At 40.6% G+C, this 23640-nt stretch overlaps 1 protein-coding gene across 1 annotated transcript; it reads left to right on the forward strand.

Moving 5' to 3' along the window:
* The first annotated feature begins 1131 nt into the window (after positions 1-1131).
* On the forward strand, positions 1132-23190 carry Cd86 (CD86 molecule). Its single transcript, XM_048345828.1, has 5 exons — positions 1132-1330; positions 10561-10619; positions 20162-20500; positions 22529-22834; positions 23129-23190. Exons 1-5 carry the CDS (start codon positions 1275-1277, stop codon positions 23188-23190), a joined length of 822 nt encoding a protein of 273 aa, XP_048201785.1. The 5' UTR covers positions 1132-1274.
* The last annotated feature ends 450 nt before the right edge of the window (positions 23191-23640 follow it).

A 23640-nucleotide genomic window follows, 5' to 3' on the forward strand; every position in this document is an offset into this window, starting at 1 on the left:
TAAATCCAAGCACACACAGACAAAAGAAAGATAAAAGAAAAAAAGAGAGATAAGAAAGTAATAATGAAAACTAAATAGTTATGAGGCATACTCTGCCAGATGATTCAGGTGATTTACCTGCAAGATCTCATCTGTCTTGCAGATACTGAGCAAGAAAAGTTACTACTAATTTCATTTCATAGATGACAGCACTGAGAAGACTTTGCAATCTGGAGAAGCTCAGGAACTTTCCCTGAGTCCTGCAGTCAAGCCAGGATTTGACCAGGGACCACCAGTTCCAGGACCACATTACTTCCCCTGCATCATATGCCTTTGCTGGCTTAGTTTTCTTAACCCAGTCAGTAACAAACAGCTTTCATTTTGTCACTTAATTTCTATGAGCTTGTGGGTCCCAGTCAACCTCTAAGAAAGCAGACAAGGCCTGCATTCAGAGGCACATAACTTTGGCCACCATCACTGATCAGAGAGCTTGTAGTATCTGATTTGGTCAGAAAAGGAGTGATGTACCTGGGGCAGGATAATATACTGACATTTGTGAAGCCTATTTCTGCCAAAGCACTGAGTTCAAAGAAATCCTCTGGGCATTCACACACCTCTTCCACTTCTGTCTGTGACTTGTCCCTAAAGTCAAAAGTACCATCCACTTCCGGGAATGCTGGAGCATTTTACACATTTAGATCCACACAATTAAAATTAGATTAGGATAACCTTACAAAGAGGGTGGTTTATGTGAATTGACTTCTAATGAGGTCCATGGAGAGGAACTTCATGGATGATTCCATCTGTGTTCTTTCTGGCTGGGAATTCTGCATCTCCATGGAGTCCTACTCTGTGTGACTGCTCAACAAACACGGATGGAAACAAGCTGAATTATTAGCTTGTGTGCTGTAAGGATCGTACTCCTAAGGCTCTCTCAGTCTGTCAGGGAGGTCATGGTTATAGAAGGGGTTGTGTTTGGGGGTTTCCTGAGGGCTTTACACTCCCTCACTGTCCAAAGTCACACATGTAGTCATTCTCATCAGTGGAAATGCCCACCTGCCAGCAAAAGTTATGTGGAACCAAACACAAACACTGCTGCTTTCTGCCGTGTCGCTTCTCTCTAGTCAGTTCCCCTTTCTGAATTTGAGACCTAGCCCCAGTTCTGAGATGATTTCTCACCATGTAAGGAAGCTCCAGGGCTAACAAAGGCTCTTGTTACTTTATTATCGTCTCACTCCTGTGTTCTTCGGGAATGCCACTGTGCTTATGTGTCTGGTCTCTGGGAGCTGTGGTGGATGGACACTGATGACAGGTATGGTCTTAAGAAACTCCTAACCTGGAAAGGTATGAGGTAAGATGCTACAACTGGAGTAGAGGGGCAGAGGCGGTGTGCAGATGTGCAGCTGATGGCTGGCAAAGGAATAGTGAAGGAGGGGACAGAGTATGTGCTTAAAAGTTTGACCATCAGGCTTGATTCTCAGACCAGCCACATTGGAGGTGAGACATTAAAGGAACATCTTCCACCCAGGTACCTCTACCTTTATTGAGACAAGACAGGTAGAGAATGGAAGACTTTTGGCCTTAGGGTGCTGGCAGGGGGAGGGGAGGCTCCAAGAAGCTCTGCTCTAGAAGCTGTCCAAGCTTCTAGAGGAGGAGGAGGAGAGCTAGAGGAAGGAAGCGACATCCACAGCCTCTCTGCAATGGCTTCTGCTTTCATGCTTGGCATTTCCTTCTCTGATCTGATCCAGAAACTGCTGCGTATTATTTTTTTCCATTCAACTGCTGGATTTCAATATTCAAGACTAATAGTTCATTTGGAAAGAAATATCCATAGGTCAAAAGGAGCCCAGGCAGCAGTTTGCATGTTTTGCATACTGTGTGCCAATTTGCAAGTGCAAATTGGCTTAAAATATCAACTCCATTAATAGTAATATAAGGTTCTGGAGAGATGGGTGAAAGTAAGTTTTGGCCTAGGGAACTTCCCACTCTTCTCAAATTATAATAACTAAGGAGATAGCTGGTTCATCTTCCATCTAACCTGTTTGAAGACTAGGACTTTGAATGTCAATGAGTGTGTGCTGTGTTCAGATGCACAATTCTATACTGTGGCTGCTGTATGCTGCTGCATATATCATTCATATTATGCAAGTGAGCTATAATGAAAGCTATTAAAAATCTCTCTTCATTAGTGTATTTATGTTTACTGTGCTCTTCCAACCACTAGGTTTTTAATAGAGAGCTTAGGAGAAATACAGGGAAGCTCTACTCCTGGAGGTTCTAGTTCAGTAAGAAATAATATTAATAAAATAATCACATTATTAGGAATAGTGCTCTGAAGGAGAAGAACTGATTCTGTGTGATTGTTGACTGATTACTATGTCTTTGTACTTGTTATTTTGGTTACTCTATGACCCCTGAATATCAGATATTCTTTTCTGGGTGGAGATGAGGGCTGGCTTTACAAAACTGAGCTACAGTGAGAAGGAAGGAAACATGAAAGGTAAAAATGGAAGCCATGTAAGATTCTTAAGCAGCAAAAAAAAAAAATCAAATTTTAAGTAGTGTGTTTCAAATATGAAAAAAAGTGATAGTTCAGTGTGGGAATGTCTGAAGGACTGAAGCTGTGAAGATATCAGGAAGGCAAAGACATGACTGAAACAAGACAGAGGAAGGAGGGAGGGGAGGCTCCTAGCAGTTTTCTAGAGCCCACAGTTACTTTTGAATGGTACACTGACTACAGTCAGGTTTCAGTGTACTCAATGGGAGACAGATGGCATGTTGAAACGTGTTTTCAACACTGCTTTCCCTCGTGAAGATTCTGACACCTCAAAAATGGGAAAAATGCTGCTTATGTCTTCGTCCATTCATGCCTGCGATTCCTTCCTAAGTACTATATCCTGTGTAGATCACTTCACTCCCAATGGCTGAAAGCAAACAAGAAAGAAACCATTTCTCCCTTCTAGCTATAATTTACATTTTAATGTCGGGGCTTTCAAAAATGTCTTAACCTAAGGAATGAGTAATGTGGGAATTCCAAAAACTTCCATACCACTGGAGTGTATTCTGATGCCCGGAATGGGAGTTGGGGCTGTCTCTCCAATTGTACTCTTAAAACAGTCTGTCCTTAAAATTTAAGGTCTTTCTTAAAATTGTACCCTAGGCTCATCTCTCTCTGACCATGTTTCTAGTTCTGAGAAAACAAGAAACTCCCTCAGGGGGCCAGGATGGGCATTTTAGGGAGTTCTGCGGACCTTGTTTCTGACACGCAAAGTCCTTGCATGAATGTGCACCTCTAAAGCTTTGCACCATACTGACTTTTAGACAAAAAAAGAAGAAGAAATAAAAATAGTTTGGAAAGCCATCAGTAGTTTGAAAAAACAGGTCTGAAACTAGACACAGCTAAGAGAATCGGTCATCTATCTTGCATACACAATTGTTGGGGGGGGGGCAGAAAAAAAAGCTCAATGGTACATGCTATACCTCTTCTCTGGACCAGTGAGGGGAAAGCACTCTTAATTTAAATCACTTTAGCTACTACCATATTAGAAGATCAGTAACAGCATCCTGTGGCTAGCACAAATCCGCTCAGACATTGTCTCTTTGTCCCCTTTCTGATCCTGCTCTCATATCTGCATGGAAATTCTGTGCTCCCAAAATGAGTGAAGGCCACAGAAGCTAATAAAGGAAACCCAGAATTTGGTAAAATAAAAAAAAAAGCTGTCCACAAATGGGAGCTAGAGAAGGTTTTGATCCAAGAGGCGATTAGACATCGGGTAAGGCAGATATTCCAGCCTTCACTAGATGGAGACATGGGTAATGAGGGAGTTTAGAGGGGTGTAGAGTACAGGATTGGCAGTACATAGGCACAACCATTCATTTCCTGTGTCTACCAACAGCAAAATACATTTGTGTTCTTGATATGAACATCACTCACACTCATCTCTTCTTTGACCTATTCACTACTTTCACGCTGGTTCTCTCTCTACTCAGGCTCATGAGCCCACAAAACTGGCCTTTCCTGGACATTCTGATATCAGCCCTCACTTCAGACCATGAATAGGCTATTTTCTTTAAATTTTCATTACACAATTTTTCTACTCTTAAGCTACTATTCCCAAGCTTTTACTTTCCTGTCCAGTCAAGTATAAACTCCTTATTGGACTGTACAGGCCCTGATCTTCTGCTCTAGTTACAAAAATTAATTTTCTATTGCTTGCCAATAGAAAATCTTTCCTTCAGGCCAGTCAACATTTCTTGGTGACTGATAAAAGACCCTAGTCATTCCTCCATTTCCATATGTCCTAAAAAAATTGCATTTGATTGCTTTTCAGAAACTCACCCAAGTAGAAGAGAGGAATTTTCCCAAGACAATGAAATGATAGGAATTTGGAGTGATAAGTGTCCCTCTATCCTAAACTGACCACTGAAAATTGTATCAATGTGTTAAAATATCACACTGTATCCCATAAGTCCATACAATTATTATGTATGAATTAAAAATGGGGCTATGTATATAGTTTAATGGTAGAGCACTGCCTAGCCTGCAAAACGCTCTGGTTTCCACTCCCAGAACTGCAAGAAAACAATTTAATGAAAAAAATTACCAAAGAATATTGTACCAATAAACACTGATGCTCATGCCTGTAATGCTACCTTCTTAGGAAGCACAGATCTGGATCTTTTTTATTGGTCAGTTGTAGGGCTTGAATTTAGGGACTGGGCACTGTCCCTGAGCTTTTTCACTCAGGGCTAGCACTCTATGACTTCGAGCCACAGTGCTACTTCCAGTTTTCTGGTGGTTCATTGGAGATAAGAGTCTCATAGACTTTGCTGCCTAGGCTGGCTTTGAACCACGATCCTTAGATCTCAGCCTCCTAAGTAGGTAGGATTACAGGTGTGATCCACCAGCACCTGTCTTTCCTGGATCTTTTAAGGTTTAAAGCTATGTTGTGTAAGAAACATGCACAGTACTTTTTGTCTACAAATAAAGCAACATTTTGGTAAACTTTTCTAATAGAAAAAAAAGCTATGTTGCAAACTGTTTATAAGACCCAATTGCAACCAATATCTGGGTATGGTGGCATATGTCTGTCATTCAAGCTATGTGAGAAGCATAAACCAGCAGGATGAAGGTTTAGACCAGGCTCCATAAACACCATCCACAAAATAACTAAAGCAAAAAGGGAGGGAGACAGCTTAAGGGGTAGGATGTCTGTGTAGCAAGTTTGAGACTCAGAGTTTAACCCTTAGTGCCACCAAAAAAGACCCATTAAACATAGGTTATACTTCATATTCTTTACACATGTGCATGTGTGTATGTATACATATATATCAAAAACATGGCTATTAGCATTCAGGAGGCTGAAGCAGAAGACTCATGACTCTGAGGCAGCCTCAGCTAAAAGTGATTTCCAGGTCACTTCAGGCAATGGACTAGTAGCAAGAAATAAAGAAAGGAAAAATAGTGTGGCTAAAATACTAATATTTATCCAGTTCAATTCAATTAGTATTATTAAATGATTGTCTTGGGAAGAGGTGATGGAAGTTTACAAAACCTTTCAAGGACAGAAGCAGGAGGCCACCACATTGAGTTCTAGGAAATTAACAATTACTAATGGAAAAAGAGGAGACCAAACCTCAGCCAACCTTTTTAGCCATGCAGTAGCCCAGGTGGATGCTGTCCTATACAGAAGTATCAAAATGAATGGAGTTAGTTAGCATCAATAGGAGCGTCATCCGTTCTGACAGAAATTGACTTCTGCCACAGACCTCTGTCACTTTTTTCCTGCCACTGGGTTACATTTCTGGCCTTGTTCAAATGTCACCACCTTCTGGCCACTTTTCTGGGTTCAAAGATACTTGCTCTTTTCCATATCTTCTGAAGTCATTTCAGCAGACTTTTCTGAGCGTGGCACACTGCTGACTATGTTAAAATCACAGGAAAGGTAGAAGGATGGGGTATCCGAGGTCTTCTTTTCTTTTCTTTTCTTTTTTTCCCATGAGAACCTTAAGGTTGAATTTGAAAGTGTTGGAGCGCAATCATACAACTAATTCAGAGTACTCCCGAATAATGTCTCTTCTATATTTTTACCCCATTTTTTGCTTGAGCATTTCCAGGTGATGGGTAGCTCATTATCTTACAAGAAATCCCAGTCTTTGGTGATGGCTTTTCAAAATTCTTCATTTTCTAGGGTTCAAATCTGGTTTTCTGCACCTGCTAGTGAATGGAACCGATTGCTCCACAACATTTCAGATGACCATCACATATTTATGCTTTTCTCTTCCTCAGGTTCATTACCCCCAGCCCTTTGAATTGTTCCTCATTTGACATCATTTTAATATTACCTAGTGAACTATGCTACCCCTTTCACTCAGTAAACTCTAATTTTGTCACTGTCACTCAAGTACAGCCACTCTCAATGACTGTAGTACCACAAGTGATGTGGTCTGATTAGCACAGAACACACTAAGTAAATTCCATATTAAGACTCAATTAATTCGTTTGAGGAATGTGGCTCGATGTAACACTTGCCTAACATGTATGAGGCTCTGGGCTGTTCTTTGAAAACTTAGGTGTAGTTCTTCACTTTTGCCTTCATGAGGCTCATTGTGTTTCATATTTGTCTCATTATTTAGGCTTTATGAATATTACTTAGCTCAGGCTCATCTGCATATTTGAGAATAAAAGTATGATTTCTGTTGCTTTCATTCATAGTCTTACTAAGTATGTAAAAGTGAAAAATTAAAACACATGCTGGCATCAGTCTGTTAAGAATGATTCTTGACATTCAATTGTTGAATGCATAAGCCAAGCAACCCTTTGTCCTTATGAATGTTACTACAACCTGTTGATTAAAATTCTAAATATTTCTTCTGCTACAATCCTAGACCAACAATCATCTGTTTTTTTTCACCTAACTATAGTGGGCAAATGACTAGGCTCCTGCATGTGTTCTGGCTCTTTAATATTCATTTACTATGTGATAATTGCGTCAATTTTTGCAAAAAGCAGGCCTGACTATGTCCCTCCTCTGTTATAGTTTCTTTAGTTGTTTACTCTAGTGTGGGGATAAAGACCCAAATCTCTGATTGAATTATAAGCCGAGTATGAGGAGACCCCTGCTAACCTCCTTAGCCTCTCCTTCACCTGTGTTCATTTTAGCCGCATTGGCCTTCTCATACCTTCTCTCACATGCCCACCTATGTCAGTGCCTTTGTTGATGACATTTCCCTTGCCTCCCTACTTACCACCACCCCAACCTTTCACCTACTTAAAGTAGGCAAAAGAAATATAGAGAGAGTACACAGAACAGGAAATACTATCATTTAAAAATATTTTAATTTTTATTATAAAGGTGATGTACAGAGGGGTTATAGTTATATAAATCAGGTAGAAAGCACATTTCTTTTTGGACAGAGTCACCCCTTGTTATCTTTTTGTACATTTGAAAAGATGCTCAAACTCATAACAAGAGGAGTCTATTTTTAAATGATAGTGAAAATTCCATCACACCCATCAAGATGTCTACTATTGAAAAATTTTTGTAAACTAAATGTTGGCAAGAATGTGAAGAAATCTGAACTTTTGTGCGCCTTTAATGGGAAAGTGACATAGGGTAGCTGATGTGGAAAATAGTACCGAGGTTCCCCAGACACTTAAAATGAGAATTTCCATGTCATCCAGACTTTCCACTTTAGGGTTGGCACCTAAAAGAAGCGAAAGGAAGGGCCTGAAGATAAATGTGTTCTCCAATGTTCTCAGAGCTCTAGTCATAATTGGGAGCAATGCAAGTGGCCATGGACAGATGAATGGATAAAGAAGATGTACCATGTATGAACAATGGACTAGTATTCAGTCTTGAAAAGGAATGGAAATTCTGACATATGCTACAATATAGACAGACCATGAAGATACTATGCTCAGTGAAACAAGCCAATAACACACTCACCAAAGAGGACCATAATATACTATTTATGCTAAAGGAAGTAACATTCATGGAGACCCAAGGTGAAAGAGGAGCCTCCAGGGGCTGAGAGAAGGGGAGAATGGAATCTCATTGTTTAATGGGTACAGAGCTTTCATTTATTATTATGAAAAAATTTCTGGAAATGGTTGCACAAGAATTTGAAATTATTAAAGTTAACTGAACATTTAAAATAATTATGATAATAAAGTTTGTCATTTATCCCTTTTTGGGGGGTGCATACTAAGGTTTTAAACCCAGAGCCTCATGATTTCCTGGCAGGTGTTCTACCACTTAACCATGTGGATACTTTTTGCTTTCATTATTTTAAAAAATGTTTTTACTATTATTTTAAAGGTGATGTACAGAGAGGTTACTGGTATGTAGGTCAGGTAAAGCATACATTTCTTTTTGGAGAATGTTACTCCTTCTGTTGCTCTCTCCCAGTTTTTGCTCCCATCCCCACCCACAAGTTGTATAGTTCATTTTCAACGGTGTCCAGTGATCATTATTTTTTTTAAAATAAGGTCTTGCTTTTTGCCTGGGCAACAATCCTCATATTTATACTTCCTAGATAGCTGTGATAATAGGCAGTTGCCATAACACCTAGCTTTTTTATTGGATGTGATAGAATTTCATGAACATTGTACCTGAGATGGTTTCAAACTGCATAGCTAGAATTACAGATGTGAATCATTGAACTCAGCTGTTAGGTTTATTTTATTACAAACATAGATAGATAGATACCTGTTGTACTGGGGATTGAAATCAGAGCCTTGTGCTTGTTAAGCAAGTGGTCTACCCACACTTTTGTTTACTCTGTTTCTGAGATGATCAAGTTTTGCTAACTTTATTCAGCCTGGTTTAGAACTTGTGATTCTCTGACATGTCTCTGACATGGTACACACCGCCATGCCCAGCTTACTAAAAATAAGTTTTAAAATTTATGATGAGATGACATTTAATCTTCTGTACCTGGTAAAGGTGACAAATTAGAACACATACTATGTTGGCAAGAAGTATAAGGAAACAAGCTCTCTCACTGTTTTGCTAATGGGAGCATTAGCATATACTATCTGTGAGAACTAAAATTACATGACCTTTTAACCTTTTGGGCAAGCAGTTCTACTTGAAGGAACACATAGCCTAACTCCTGCAGGTGCAATTTGGCACATAATCAATGTTTCTCATTAAAATGAAAAGTTGGAAACAACCTCAATATCCATCCATAGGGTCTGGAAAAATCAATTATTGCCATTCAACAGTACAGTCGAGCAATATTCAACTGCTAGCATGAGAATATTTTATACATACCACTGGACAATCCCAAGGTGGTGGTAAGTGTGCAAAACTATGTATAGAATGCTACAATTTGTAGCGTTCATAACATAGATTTTCATAACATAAAAGAAAAACTATTTCTATTTTGTTTTGTTTTACCACTTCAAATGGAGGCAAGAAACCAGAAGCAGACAACAATGTTCATTCTAGTTATATCTGTGGGGGAAAGATAACCAGGAGTAGAAGCTGGTTTCTATTCTTGGTTTCTATTCTTTGTCTCCATTGCCATTTAAATTTAGTAGTATGAACAGGCATGATATACTAGAATAGAAAGATCATAGTCTACAGGGGAAGAAATATGAAACCTTGTGCTAAGTACTACAGAAGCAGAAAGAAAGGGTATCTAGCCCAGCCCAAAGGATCAGGAATGGCCTTGACAAGCCAGCCCCCAGGTATGAATTTCCTGCCATTGGATAAATAATTGTGGCATATCTTGATGTAAGCACTGATTTGTTTTTATCTATGTACTTGTGAACCAGTAGACGGATCTGGTTTTCCTTCTTACACTGGAAGGAAAAAGTTACAAAGCAAACATGTGTCCTGCCCAGTGCATGGTGGGATATACCTATGTTAAGCATTTAGCATTGGCCTTGTCCCTGGCTTTCTATCCATCCATCCATCCATCCCAAGGAGTGCCAGTACTGGGGCTTGAAATCAAAGCCTCATGCTCTCTCTTGGCTTTTTTACTTAAAGCCAGTGCTTTATCACTTGAGCCACACCTTCACTTCCAGATTTTTTCTAGTTAAATGAATATAAGAATCGAATGGACTTTTCTGCCTAGGCTGGCTGAATCACGATCCTCAGATCTTAGCTTCCTAAGTAAATAGGATTACAGTCATGAGCCAGTGGTGTTTGGCTGAGAGCTTTTTTAACCAAATTATTTAGCCAACTAGGTCTCTCCATTGTGAAGCTCTTTTGTTCACTTTTAGGCCCTTTGACTTTTCCTTTTGACTTACTGCCTCTAAGAAGGAAGAGAGGAGAGAAAAGAGGGAGGAGACTTTAGTGGCCATTTCTGAAAGTCAGGTCCATCTTTCCTATTCATGATCTCATTGGTTGGAATCCAGTCACATGTCTTCCTAACTACAAAAGAGGCTCAGAAATATGGTCTATCTAGTGGAACTATGAGGAAAAGGAAATGGCTTTGATAAACACCTACAATTATCTCCGCTATACCTGGTAACAAAGGAATCCCAAACTTCATTTCTAGGTTATGTTTTTGTGAACATTGGCTTTCAGTTTCACTTTCTAACCATGTTTTATCCTTTCTATTTTTTAGCTTCAGAGCCATGGGACTGAGACTTGCTCTCCTTGTAATAGCAGCCTTCCTGTTCTGTGGTAAGAACCATTTCCTTAAGTGAAGTCCTAAATCCCTTCACTGTCTCCAACTGAATCTAACCACTGCAAACACAGACCTGAAACTTGGCAGGGTTTGCTCATGTCTGACTTGAACTGCTCAATACTGTGTACCACGACTTTCTTGAAGAAGGAAGTGTTATGACTGATACCGGGGGTGTCTCAGATGACTGGCCCCAGGCAGGCCCAGCTTCCTGTGTGCATCCTTCTTTCTTCTCCCTCTCTGGGGTCTGGATGCCCTGAATAGGGTGCACTGGTTAGTTCAGGGCATTCAGAGGGAGGAGGGGGCTATAGCCTGAGCCCCCATGACTTGGCTCTTCTCCACAATGCTCCCTCTGGGCTTCTTTGCCTCTATTCCCAGTATTCTTGGGCTCTTAGGAAACAGATGGGTTTCCAAAGGCTTCTTGTTGCAGAGCATTGATTTCTGTTTCCTGCCTTCCTCTCCCTGTCCATGGTCTTCCCAACCAACTACACTGGAGATTCACAGTAGTCACAGCTTCCTGGTGCTACTGAAACTAACATGGGATTCCTTTCTTAGGCCTGAGCCCTTCCCCAAATCCCCAAGACCCTATCAGCAGCACCAGTAGTATGCTCACTCACATGCCTTAAGATATAACTGAGGAGACGATTTTAACCACACTTGGTTAAGACCACCTTCTCTTTCCACTGCATCTCTCCTCTCTCCCTATCTTATTTGTCTCTTACCAGATGGCATTGCAGTGGCCCTGGGCATTTTGAATTTGAATTGTAAAAATCATTTTATGAACTCTCCCCAAGGCTCCAAATTTTAGAAACACCAGACTTCACAAAACTCAGACCTTCTCTGTTCTCGGTTTCAGTTTTCTCATCTGTCAACTGGGGCTGGCAGAGGACTTAGCTTCAGATTGGGTGACTTAGGGACTTTCATTTCTCCTGCCCCACCTCTTCCTGCTGCTCATTTTTCTCCACCCACAGCAGAGAAGTCACCCCAGTCATGGGGCTTACAGTTTGGGTACAGTACTGGCAGGCTACCCTTAAGTCTCTAGCCCTGCCACTAAACCATCTTTTCATATTACCATGTAACAGGCATTTGACTGTTGACTCCATGAGTGATGAGAACCTGGGTACTAGGGGGAGATTCTCTCCTAGATGCTGCTGGCTGGGTCAGGCTTGTTATGATTTCTGTTTTCTGCTTAGTACCATCAGATTTTCTGAGTCCATGAGTATAGAGTCTTACAGATATGCTAAGTGACCATTTCTTAATGTAAACACAGTGGCTTCCTACTTCCTATTTTAGGTATTGGATAAACATGTGTATCTTTGTTCCAGGCACCATTCTGAACATTTTATAAGGATTAACTCATTTAAGAATCATGATAACATTCTGCTTTAGATCCCTTCTTTATTCTCCACTTTTGAGAGCCCTAAAGCACAGAGAGATTAAATAATTTACAAAAGAACAACATAGCTACTAAGTGGCAGGGTTCAGATTCATGCCAGCAGTGTAGTTGTAGCATCTGTTTACTGACTTGTGATCACAACCTACATTTCTTGTCACCAGTCAATCACCAATAAGTAGCAAGGTTTCCCTAAACAGCTTTGATGGATGATGTCACCGTTTTCTCAAAGTCTCTGAAGGCATGTCTTCATCTTTATCTTTAGATGATAAATCAGGTGTCCTCAAAACTTCAAAGCCCTCATTGTGACCAGCCCAGATCTTTTGACCTGGGAGGAAAGGGAGGAAAATGCCCTGGAAAGTAATGATCAGAAAGGGTTTTCCTGAGATAACTTCCTCGCCCTGTAAACTTTCTGTCTCTGCACAATGAAAGTGAGCAAGAAGAGCTGGCAGGCCAGGTGTCATTTTTCCCTTCCTTGCTTTGAAATTGCTTAGAAACGGCTTAACTCCTGAAAAGAAAGCTACTGATATGGAAACCTTAAGAAGAAAAATCCCTCCCCTAAATGACAACTGATGAAGTTTCATGGTGGTGAGAAAAGTGGTTCTATTTGGGGCAGAACAATTTCAGAGTGGGATATGAGAACAGCACGTGTGTGACACCCGACTAGGAAATTCCTGGTGCTTTCTCACCCTACTAAAAGTAATTACACAACAGATGGCATTGGTGTGTGTGTGTGTGTGTGTGTGTGTGTGTGTGTGTGTGTGTGTGTGTGTATTAGCACATTTACCAGTACCGGGGCTGGGGCTTAAACTCAAGATCTACCACTTTCATTTAGCTTTTTGCTCATAGCTAGCACTCTACCATTTGAAGTATGTCTCCAGGTTTTTTGTGGTTGTTTTTTTTTTTGTACTATTTAACAAGTTTCTTTTTTATATTCTGAGGGAATCCTAAGTATATTTATTTTAAATAAACTATTAAGATAAATTAATTTTGTGTTTACAAATATTGTTCCTTATCAGTATTAGTAATGCTAAAAATTACTTTAAAAAACTAAAAATTAGCAATGTTTTATACAGTCTTGATATGTAATATTGTACATAACAATGCATCCTACACTGTGTAATATCCAAATCACCTTAAACATTTAGCATTTCTTTTAAAAATATTCTTGTCAGGGGGCTGGGGATATGGCCTAGTGGCAAGAGTGCCTGCCTCAAATACATGAGGCCCTGGGTTCGATTCCCCAGCACCACATATACAGAAAATGGCCAGAAGTGGCACTGTGGCTCAAGTGGCAGAGTGCTAGCCTTGAGCAAAAAGAAGCCAGGGACAGTGCTCAGGCCCTGAGTCCAAGCCCCAGGACTGGCCAAAAAAAAAAAGAAAAAAATATTCTTGTCAGTCATGGGATTTGAACTCAGGGCCTGGGCACTGTCTCCGAGCTCAAGCACTACCTCAAGGCTAGTTAGTGCTCTACCACTTTGAGCCACAGCTCCATTTCCAGTTTCCTGGTGGCTAATTGGAAATAAGAGTCGCACAGACTTTCTTGCCTGGGCTGGCTTTGAACTGCAAACCTCAAATCTCAGTATCTTGAGTAGTTAGCATTACAGGCATGAGCCACCAGCATCTGACTACATTTAGCATTTCTTTGGAAATGAAATTTACTATCCTCTTTGCTAGCTTTAAAAAACACATTGTCATTATCCATATGTTATCTGTAATCATACTACTCCTCATCTAATTGTAATGTAGTATCCACTGGGCAACCTTTTCCCATCCTCCCTCTCTCTACTCAGCCTCTAGATAATTTTTACTCTCAACTTCCATGAGGTTAACTCTTAAAATAAGTAACTTTTTAATTTGACAGTACTGAAATTTTGAACTCAACGTCTCATGCTTGCTAGGTAGGAGATCTACCACTTGAGCCAAGCCCCAGATCCTTTTTTTTGTTTTCTAGTTATTTTTTTCCAGCTAGATTCTGCATCTGAATGTGATCTCTGATTTGCCTACCTATGGCCCGCTTCCAGTGTAGCTGAGATCACCGGCTCAAGCCATCATCACTGCCTGGCTTATTGGTTGAGACGGTGTCTTCCCATCTTTTCTTGATTTGACCTCAAGCCACAATCCTCCTGATCCCCAACTCTCCTGTAGCTGGGATTACAGGCATGAGCCACCACATCCTACCTAAAAAAAAAAAAAGTAACTCTTAAAGAATGTTTACTTGGATCAGAATTAATTCAAACCATGTCTAAAATAGTAACTCATTTAATCCATAAAACAGCTCTCTGATGTAGGTACTATTACTGTTACTATTTTCGACAAGAGGAAAGCAAGATATAGATGAATTAAATAATTTGCCTAAGACAACACATGTACAAAGGGATTTAATTTCAGTTAGTCAGGTCATGAGTACAATACTTCTTGGTCAGTGTCACCTCCTCCTTTGTCCTCTCCCATTTCCTTCTCCCTGAGAATTCATACTCTTAACTATGGTGGTATGCTGTAGCCACATGGCATTCCACTGTGTGGGTGTATCATTTATTAAGCAACTTAACCTATTTTTAGTGTGCTGTTTAAGCAATAAATGTTTGTACATTGATGCAGGCACCAGTGGCTCACACTTGTAACCAGGCTGAGCTCTGAGTTCAAGATTAGAAAAGCTCTCTAGATAATGTTCCGAAGGTTTATAGATAAATATGGATCAAAGAAAACTCTTTCCATCTGATTGCCCTTTTCTTTGCTTCATACTGAGTCACCATCTTTTCAAACATGAGGATTCTGCTCTGGTTATTGTAATTCCTGATCAACCTTGTAATACCTGTGCAAGGTTCTCTCTTGGGTATTTCCTACAGATAACCAAGTGATTATGAGACAGAGCAGGTGAGGGAACTATTCACTAAGATAGAGGAAGAAGGTTTAACGGAGCTGTGTAAATGTAGCCCCAGCAAGCAGTTGGACATCGGTATCTGCAAACCTTAGTGAAAACTGTTAGTAGAAGCTATAGGCTAGAGATAAGCACCTGTCCATTATTAACTTCTACTTGGTAACTGAATGCACCAGGATGCAGGAGAAGGAGAGATGCCAGCAGTGTTATACTTGACAGAGACAACACTCAGGAAAGAGTGCTGGACTTGGTAATGGTGAAGGTTACTAGCAATCCTGATGGGGCAGTTTCAGTGGAGAGGTAGGAGTGGACAGCCAGGAGTAAAGGCAGAATTTCTGCTCACTTTAGTTTAATTAGAAGGGAAAGGGAAAATAAAAGAAGGAGCAGAGGGGAAGTGTCTGAAGGAGGCAGGGAGGCCAAGTTAAGGGGGTTAAGATATCTTCATATCTGTGGGATGGAATCATTTCCTCTAGGAGCATTACATCATTCAGTTTAATGTGAAAAGGAAATCAAACACATAAGCTAAAATTGGTTTCTCTACAGAGAAAATGGAGAACTTTTATTGAATTGTTTAAAAGATAGCTGGGTGTCAGTAATCCTACTTTCTCAAGAGGCTGAGATCTGAGAATCATGGTTCAAAGCCAGCCTAGGCAGGAAAGTCCATGAGACTCTTATCTCCAATTAACTACCAAAAGAGACTGAAGTAGAGTTGTGGCTCAAGTGGTAGAGTACTAGCCTTGAGAAAACAAAAGGAAACAAAACAAAAGATATAGTATGGTGGTGCTCTCTAGTATGATAGTTACCACCATATGTAATGATTTCAACTTCAGTTAATTAAAGTTAACTAACTTTAAAAATCCCATTTCTCTCTCCAGATCTCCTCCCTCACCCCCATTTCTCAGTCTCACTAGCTAATATGAACAACACAATGGCTGCTGGTTACCACATTGTTCACCATCATCTCAGAGGGTTCTTTTGGGAAGCACTACAGTGTGGGCAGTGGGGAGGCGGTATAGATTGGATAAAGCCAAAGATCAGATGTAGAGGCAGAAAGCAAGAGCAAAACCTGGAGGAAAAGGAGTTTGTGGACAGAAAGTGAAATCCAATTTTTAGACCCCTGATCCAAAGTCAAGGAGTTTCATATAAAGTCTGGATATTCAATGCCTAATGCCAAATAAAAAGACATGAGGAAAGGAAGAAAAAAGAGATTTGTTACATGGCAGCCATGGGAAGATGGCATTATCTTCAGCCACTTTTGCAGATATGGACATTGGCCTTGAGTTAAATAGGGAGAATTAGGGATTAAGGTATGTATAGTTAAAACAGACATAAGTCTGTTTTAGTTAGCCATGAGCTCAGTGTTTGACTGGAGTCCTGGCAGGTGGTCTATAGCTTTTGGTTGTTTTCTTCTTTCGGGGGGGGGGGGCGGGTAATTTGCCCTTTGTTGCAAAATGCCTATTGGTGAATCTTGTTTTTCCTACAAGAGATTGCAAGGTCACTACAGGAAAGGAATGGCTCAGATCAAAGGGCACAGAGGCAAAGTGTAGGGTCCAAATGCCCATCTTTCATCCTCTTTTTTTTTTCATTAATTCAGATACCCAGCAAAACGTTTTAGATTACCTCATATAACTGGGGTGTGCTGGTGCCAAGATCTTATGGGCTTAGCTCTTCTTGGTAATAAGGTTCTGGATTATATTATGGCAGGGGGATGCTGAAATAGTGTATGGATGAAAGTGTGACAAAGTCAATGAAACTTGACACAAGGCTGTTGTGGACTCATCTGTGATGGAATCACCAGATTTATAGTAATAATTGTTTAGAAATAGAAGACCTTGCATCTATTGCCCAAATCTTCCTTGAGCAAGGTAGTAGTGGCCAGTGAATTAGTGGATAAGAATGATGACAGAGAGTAACATCTTCCAACAGAGAAAGTAGTCCTCAAAGTTCCTTGTGAAGTGGGGAAAATGAGCAATGCCTGGAAATCAAGTGGTTCCTCTTGGAACAGAGACAGGTTTTACTTAAGAATTTTGGGAGAAATAATCATTGAAGAGACTAAGGAAATAAAAGATTTTATTACAATGTAATGAGGCTTCCAGGGAGCCTTGTAATGCTGTGGAGGAAGTTTAGTAAAAGAAGGAAACCTGCTGAGTGCCAATGTTCATTGTAACATGAGGGGGCGGGGGATCTTCTTAGATTTTTGACCTGAATTTAGGATAATGTCCCAAGAAGACTGAATTGTAGGTGAGACCAGAGATCCTCACTATGAATTTTGTGTGGTATTGAGACAGGAAGTTGTTGAGGAGTTCCTTGAACATGAAAATCTTGGTTTTGTGTGTGTGTGTGTCCTTAGACACAAAATCCTGATTAGGAAAGCATCTTGCTGAATTCCTAAATGCCTCAATCCTGACAGCATAACAGCAGTCAGTTATAACTAGACCATTTTTCCTCACTCAAGTTCTGTAGAAGACTAGGATTCTCAATACTTCCCAACCATGGATTCCCAAAGAGTCCAGTTGCTAGAGGACCTAAGCTCTGGGGGCCATAATGGTGGAGATAGGAAGCCACTTGGGGAAAACAAACCTCGAGTCAAAACTTCCCCACTTGGTCCAGAGGAGGTTAGCAGGCTTCCCCATGCTAGCGCTGAGTAATATCATAAAAGCCACCAGTTTGGTGAGCATCTACAGGATACAAATGGTGCCATACTTTTAGTTCCACTGAATGGGCTTCAGAGTGATTTCCATGCATGGGGGAGGGGAGGGACTTGAAGAGGGATGGATAAAAATAAATTTATCTTGTCATCTTTTCCATTTTGGAGATAGAAGCAGAGAAAAGTTGATGGTAGTGTCTCAAACTGGAGCTCTTGGTAAGCAACAAAACAAAACCCACATGGATTCTGAATCAAATCTTGTATGGGGCCAGAAATTCTACATTTCTGACCAGTCTTCAGATAACATCAATGGCATTGGTCCTCTGATCATCTTTTCAGTTGGTAGGGGATGAGCAGAACAATTAGGTGGATAAAAAAGAAAACTGTAATCTTAGGAAGGAAGGTTTCCTGGGTTGGAGAAGTTGGATCTGTCTGTGAGTGGAGAGACTGAGTGGAAATGGAAGACGATACTGTCAGCCTCTGCAGAAAAAATTCTGTAAGTCAAGAAAACAGAAGAAATGAGTCCTTCTCAAGACCAGCATATCATTGACAGAAATTTAAGCTGTGTGTTTGGTCTTTCCATTAGGTCATCTGCCCTGGCATCACGGGGCAAATTAGATTAAAAACCAGAATGTATCCACCTCCCCTCCAATCAGCCCCATGAGCGTTTACAGTAGGTGGCAGGCTTGCATTATGTTAAGAGCTCAACAACTGTGTTACAGAATGCACAGGTGTGCCTTGTTTGGTAATGAACAAATATAGTCAATTGGCTTCAGGTCCCCTTTTCACTCTTCTGGGAATGCCTGTAGATTTTTTTTCCCTCCTCTTTCCATCATGGACATACATCATATATTTCAAGTGCTTCAGAGTTCTAGTCAGGGTAATACAATATGCAGCAATTCAAACCTTTGCTGTCAGGAGCATTGCTCAGCCACCACCAGCCTTTTAATTACATATGCTCACTAGAAGCGTCTGTCTGCTGTTTAGCCAAGTGCATGTCACTATTATTTGTCTATCTCTTCCTTATTTGAATTGAAACCCATTGATCATACCAATTTCTTTTCCCTGCCAAAAACACTTCAAATTAAACTCATCTCATTCCCCTCACCAACCACCCTATCCATCTTTCCTCCTTAATGTAACACCCTTTTGCTGAAGTCCTGGATAATGACACTTTATCAAAACCTACTTTTTCTCCCACAGCACCATCTAATTTTGTATTAACGAAGGAACAGCATTCATCCCTGACCCTCCACTTCTCATCACCACTATTTAATGTCTTTGCTAAGTCTCAAGTAATTATGTGATTCAGCAAAGGTCTACAAGGGCTGGGGATATGGCCTAGTGGCAAGAGTGCTTGCCTCGTATACAAGAGGCCCTGGGTTCAATTCCCCAGCACCACATATACAGAAAATGGCCAGAAGTGGCGCTGTGGCTCAAGTGGCAGAGTGCTAGCCTTGAGCAAAAAGAAGCCAGGGACAGTGCTCAGGCCCTGAGTCCAAGCCCCAGGACTAGCCAAAAAAAGAGATTTTAAAAAAAAGAAAAAAAGAAAAGGTCTACAAAAGCCGTGGGATCAGAGTTGGGTGAGGCAAAATCCTCTTGTAAATGGCAATATGCTCTCAAGGACCAAAACCTTTCTCTGTGCCCTCCTAGCAGGTTCCTTTAGGGTTGTAAAATGTTTCCAGAAATGGTGCATCCTGAAAGCAGCAACTTTGTTTGCCTGGGGTTTCCCCTGGCTGGTCCTCACCTTTCCACCACAATTCACTTCCAGCATATCATTCATGTCCCTTACATGCTCTCTGACCACCACAATCCCCAGACAACCATCATATTTGCCCAGTTCTCTGTCTGGTCCCTGAAAGAATTTAGCCAAGTCACTGAGAAAAGAGACCTTCATTAACAACAGAGTCATTTCCAAACTGCTTTCTGTTTTTGGGAGAGCTAGCTGCCCTAGGACTAGCAGCCATGGCAGTGCTACTAGTGGAGGGGGTGTCTAGAAACAGTACTATTTAAATTCCAAAGATGACTGTGTGACACTAACTAATAATGCATAATGAAATAGAGTCATCTAACTTATCACCATTATCATCTGACTTTCCCCAAAGCAGACCTAGGAATAAGGGGATGGTGTGGGTGAAGGGAGGGCTTTGAGAGACGGAACAGCAGGGATGGAGCTTGTAACAATCATAATGATGAAAAGCAATATTAAGGTTTAGGAAGGTGATGGAGGGGTGGATGTGTAATCTAACTGAGCTGGGTTCCATGTCCTGAGATTTTAATTCGCAGAACTATAGTTCTAAAAAGACCATGAACCACATGAAGAAACTGAGGCTCATAAAGGTTGAAATTTGCACAAGGCCACATGTTTGGTAAGCAGTGGGGAAAGAACAAAAGGCACGATATACAGATATCTAGTATGGATGCATAATTCTAAACCTTCATATCTAGTTCTTCAGTGTCACCAATGATAAGATAGGATCTGGGCATTGTATCAAGATAAATAGAGCTGATTTCTTCTTTCCTCTTGTTTCTCCATCCATCATCTCTACTTTCCTTCCTCCCTTCCTCCCTTCCTTCCTTCCCCCCCACCTTTCTTTTTTCTTTTTTTTTTTTTTTTTAGGTGCTGCCTCCCTGAAGATTCAAGCTTATTTCAATGAGACTGCAGAACTGCCATGCCCGTTTGTAAATTCAAAAAACCTAAGCCTAGATGATCTGGTAGTATTTTGGCAGGACCAGGAAAATTTGGTTCTGTATGAGAAATATGCAGGGAAAGACAAATCTGAAAATGTAAATGCCAACTATATCGGACGGACAAGCTTTGATCAGGACAAATGGATCCTACGACTTCATGGAATTCAGATCAAGGACAAGGGTGTGTACCAATGTTTTGTTCATCAGAGGAAGACACCCGGAGGAATGGTTCATGTCTACAAGAACAGTTGTGAGCTGTCAGTAATTGGTATGTGGTCAATTATATATGTAGACTCTGGGCTTTCTCAGACGAGACTGTGAACAAGGAGAGAAATACAGAGGGATAGGGGATGTGAGAGGTCTGGGAGAGGGGGTATTATGGAGAGAAGACAAAGGACAGCCATTTCTGGGAAGTCCTTTTGAAGGAGTTCAGAGGCTGCAGGAGGGAACTGAAAGACCATGTGCTTTTACTGTTGACTTTGCATGCACAATCAGTATGAACATTTTTGGTTGTTAGTCAGGGCTTAAATTCAGTGGCTGGGCCCTGTCCCTGAGCTCTTTTGCTCATGGCTAGCACTCTACCAATTTGAGTCACAGTACTACTTGCATTTTACTGGTGGTTAGTTGGCAATAAGACTCAAATGGACTTTACTTGCCCGAGCTAACTTCGGACCAGGATTCTCAGATCTCAGCCTCCTGAGTAGCTAGGATTACTGCAGTGAGCCACCAGTGCCAGTTCAGTGAGAATTTTCTTTGGGGACAAAATAGAGCTAGTAGAATAAAAGTAATGTGATTGAATGAAAACACTGGGTAATTTGGATATTGCTAAGTTTGAATGATTCTATCAGTTTTAAATGTTTTACATTCATTCATTTTTCTCCTTTTGTCCAGGGTTTCTTACCCACTAAATCTTGGCCTGGAGCTCCTAGCAAGGATGACAGTTGACTGATTTGGGTTCTCCCTTTAACCTTATTAAAGGCTACTTATGAGTCATTTGTTGTACCAATCATGAGCTCAATAGTCAGCAAATAGAACCTCCAAACTGACAAAGCAGCTACTCTGTTCCACCAGGTCTTGGAAAACCTAAATGTCACTACATGTATTTAACACACACTAAATTATGAAGCATTTGTTTTAGTGCACAGTTCTATTAATTTTATAAATTATGTTCAGACATATTTAAGCACAGCTTTCCATTCTATGCCTAGGATATAGAACATTGCAATCACACTAAAACTTTCCTCATGATATCCCCTATGGAGTCAAACTCTGAACCCATAATCATTGCCTTGCATGCTATAGTTTTGTCTTTTTAGCAATGCCACATAAAGAATGTACTTCATGGGGAACTATGGTACTATGGTCAGACAAGGCCCTCTTGGAAAGACTTCTTTTCTTGGGATTGTAGCTTTATTGTAATTTTCTGTTGAATTAATTTCAGCCACCCACTGTCTAACAGAAAGCACTGATTTGATTTGCATAGGCAGGAAAAATTATTCCTTAAAAGTACATATAAAACAAATTGTACAAGAAATGTACCCACTGCCTAACGTATGAAACGGTAACCCCTCTGTACATCACTTTGACAATAAATAAGTAATTATTCAAAAAAATAAAAGTACATATAGGCTAGGAGCCAATAGTTCATGTCTATAATATTAACTACTCAGAAGGCTGAGATATGAGGATCACAGTTTGAAGCCAGTTCAGGCAGGAAAAGTTCATGAGACTCTTATCTCCAATTATCCAGGAAAGAAAGAAAGAAAGAAAGAAAGAAAGAAAGAAAGAAAGAAAGAAAGAAAGAAAGAAAGAAAGAAAGAAAGAAAGAAAGAAAGAAAGAAAAGAAAGAGAGAAAGAAAGAAAGAGAGAAAGAGAGAGAGGGAGGGAGGGAGGGAGGGAGGGAGGGAGGGAGGGAGGGAGGGAGGGAGGGAGGGAGGGAGGGAAGGAAGAGATGTAGAACTGAGGCTCAAATGGTAGAACACTAGCATTGAACAAAAAGAAGCTAAGGGACAGAGCCCAGACCCTGAGTTTAAGGCCCAGTAGCAGCACAAAAAAAAAAAAAGAAGAAAAAGAAAGAGAGTGAGTGAAAGAGCAGGAGGGAGGGAGGGAGGGAAGAAGAAAGGAAGGAAGGAAAAGTAAATGTAGGCTTATTATGTAGGCTTGCTACAGACTAAAGTTTGCACGCTAGAAATCCTGGAGTCCCTAAGTATGCCTCAGGTAAGATTATTTAGTTGATTCTCTGTACTCTTATGGCTAAATTTAGAGTGATTTTTTTTAATCTTTACTTTGCTTCCAGCTAACTTCAGCAAACCTGAAATAAAGCAGAATTCAAATATAACGAGATACTCTCCCATAAATGTGACCTGCTCATCTAATCAAGGCTATCCAAAACCTCTGAAGATGTTTTTCCAGCTAGTAACTGAGAATTCAACTAGCAGCCATGTTGGTAACATGCTGGTATCTCAAGATAATGTCACAGAACTGTACAACCTTTCCCTCAGCTTGTCTGTCCCCTTTCCTGATGGTGCAGTCAACGTGACCATCTCTTGTATCCTGCAAACAGAGTCAAGGAACCTTTCCTCATTACCTTTATATATAATAGGTAAGGCTGCTTCCCAGAATTACTTATTTCTCCATGCATTAGACACAAATGCACACACACACACACACACACACACACACACACACACACACACACCTTGCCTATATGTGCACCTATATCCAGCATTCATTAGGAGTACAGAAGCAATTTAGAAATAGTTGGTTAAATGGGTAAAAAAGTAGCAAGCACATGATATCCTCTCTGTTCTGGATCTTCTGATAGAACTAGAACCCCACAATGTGCCCACATGGAAAAACTGAATTTTCAAAAGATTAAATTTCAATCTAAAATTAGATTCCATGAACACATGTGACTACACTGAAAACAAACTTATAATCTCTTTTATGGACATTTAGAGGCAGAGAAGATCTTTGGGAGTCAGGGAAGGCTTCCTAAATTCAGTGGGATCATGCAGTAACATAAAGGGGATTATTTGCTTTACTGAGTGTGGTCAGGAGAGAGGAGGGGATTCTACATTACAGGTGCTAGAATTTACAGTGACTTCCTGCATGGAAAATTCAGACAGAATCTGTGTTCAGCAGGTGAAAGACCACAATGGATCATCCTCATCTAATAGGAGAGCAAGAGGTGTGTCAAACAAAGACTCAGGGCAAAAGGGATGGTGGCATGCTGTACATGTGTAATAGGAGTCAATCCCATGAAAGAAAGATTGAAACCAAGCAGTGCCCACTGATAGGAGCTGGGTTTTTAAAGTCCCTTCTTTGCTCCCAAGGGCACTGTTCTATTAGAAACTCTACTTTTGAGGAACAGTAGTTGCGAAGTTCTATACCCACACAATTCCCATT

This window comes from Perognathus longimembris, chromosome 5 (assembly GCF_023159225.1).
Source record: "Perognathus longimembris pacificus isolate PPM17 chromosome 5, ASM2315922v1, whole genome shotgun sequence".
Taxonomy (NCBI): domain Eukaryota; kingdom Metazoa; phylum Chordata; class Mammalia; order Rodentia; family Heteromyidae; genus Perognathus; species Perognathus longimembris.

What these genes read in the sequence shown, in the direction of transcription:
- Cd86 (XM_048345828.1), top strand. Translation starts at nt 1,275, where the DNA reads ATGGACACTGATGACAGGTATGGTCTTAAGAAACTCCTAACCTGGAAA. An exon ending in TTGTGAGCTGTCAGTAATTG is followed by an intron (nt 20,501 to 22,528) that starts GTATGTGGTCAA and finishes CTTTGCTTCCAG; the next exon opens with CTAACTTCAGCAAACCTGAA. An exon ending in ATTACCTTTATATATAATAG is followed by an intron (nt 22,835 to 23,128) that starts GTAAGGCTGCTT and finishes ATCTAAAATTAG; the next exon opens with ATTCCATGAACACATGTGAC.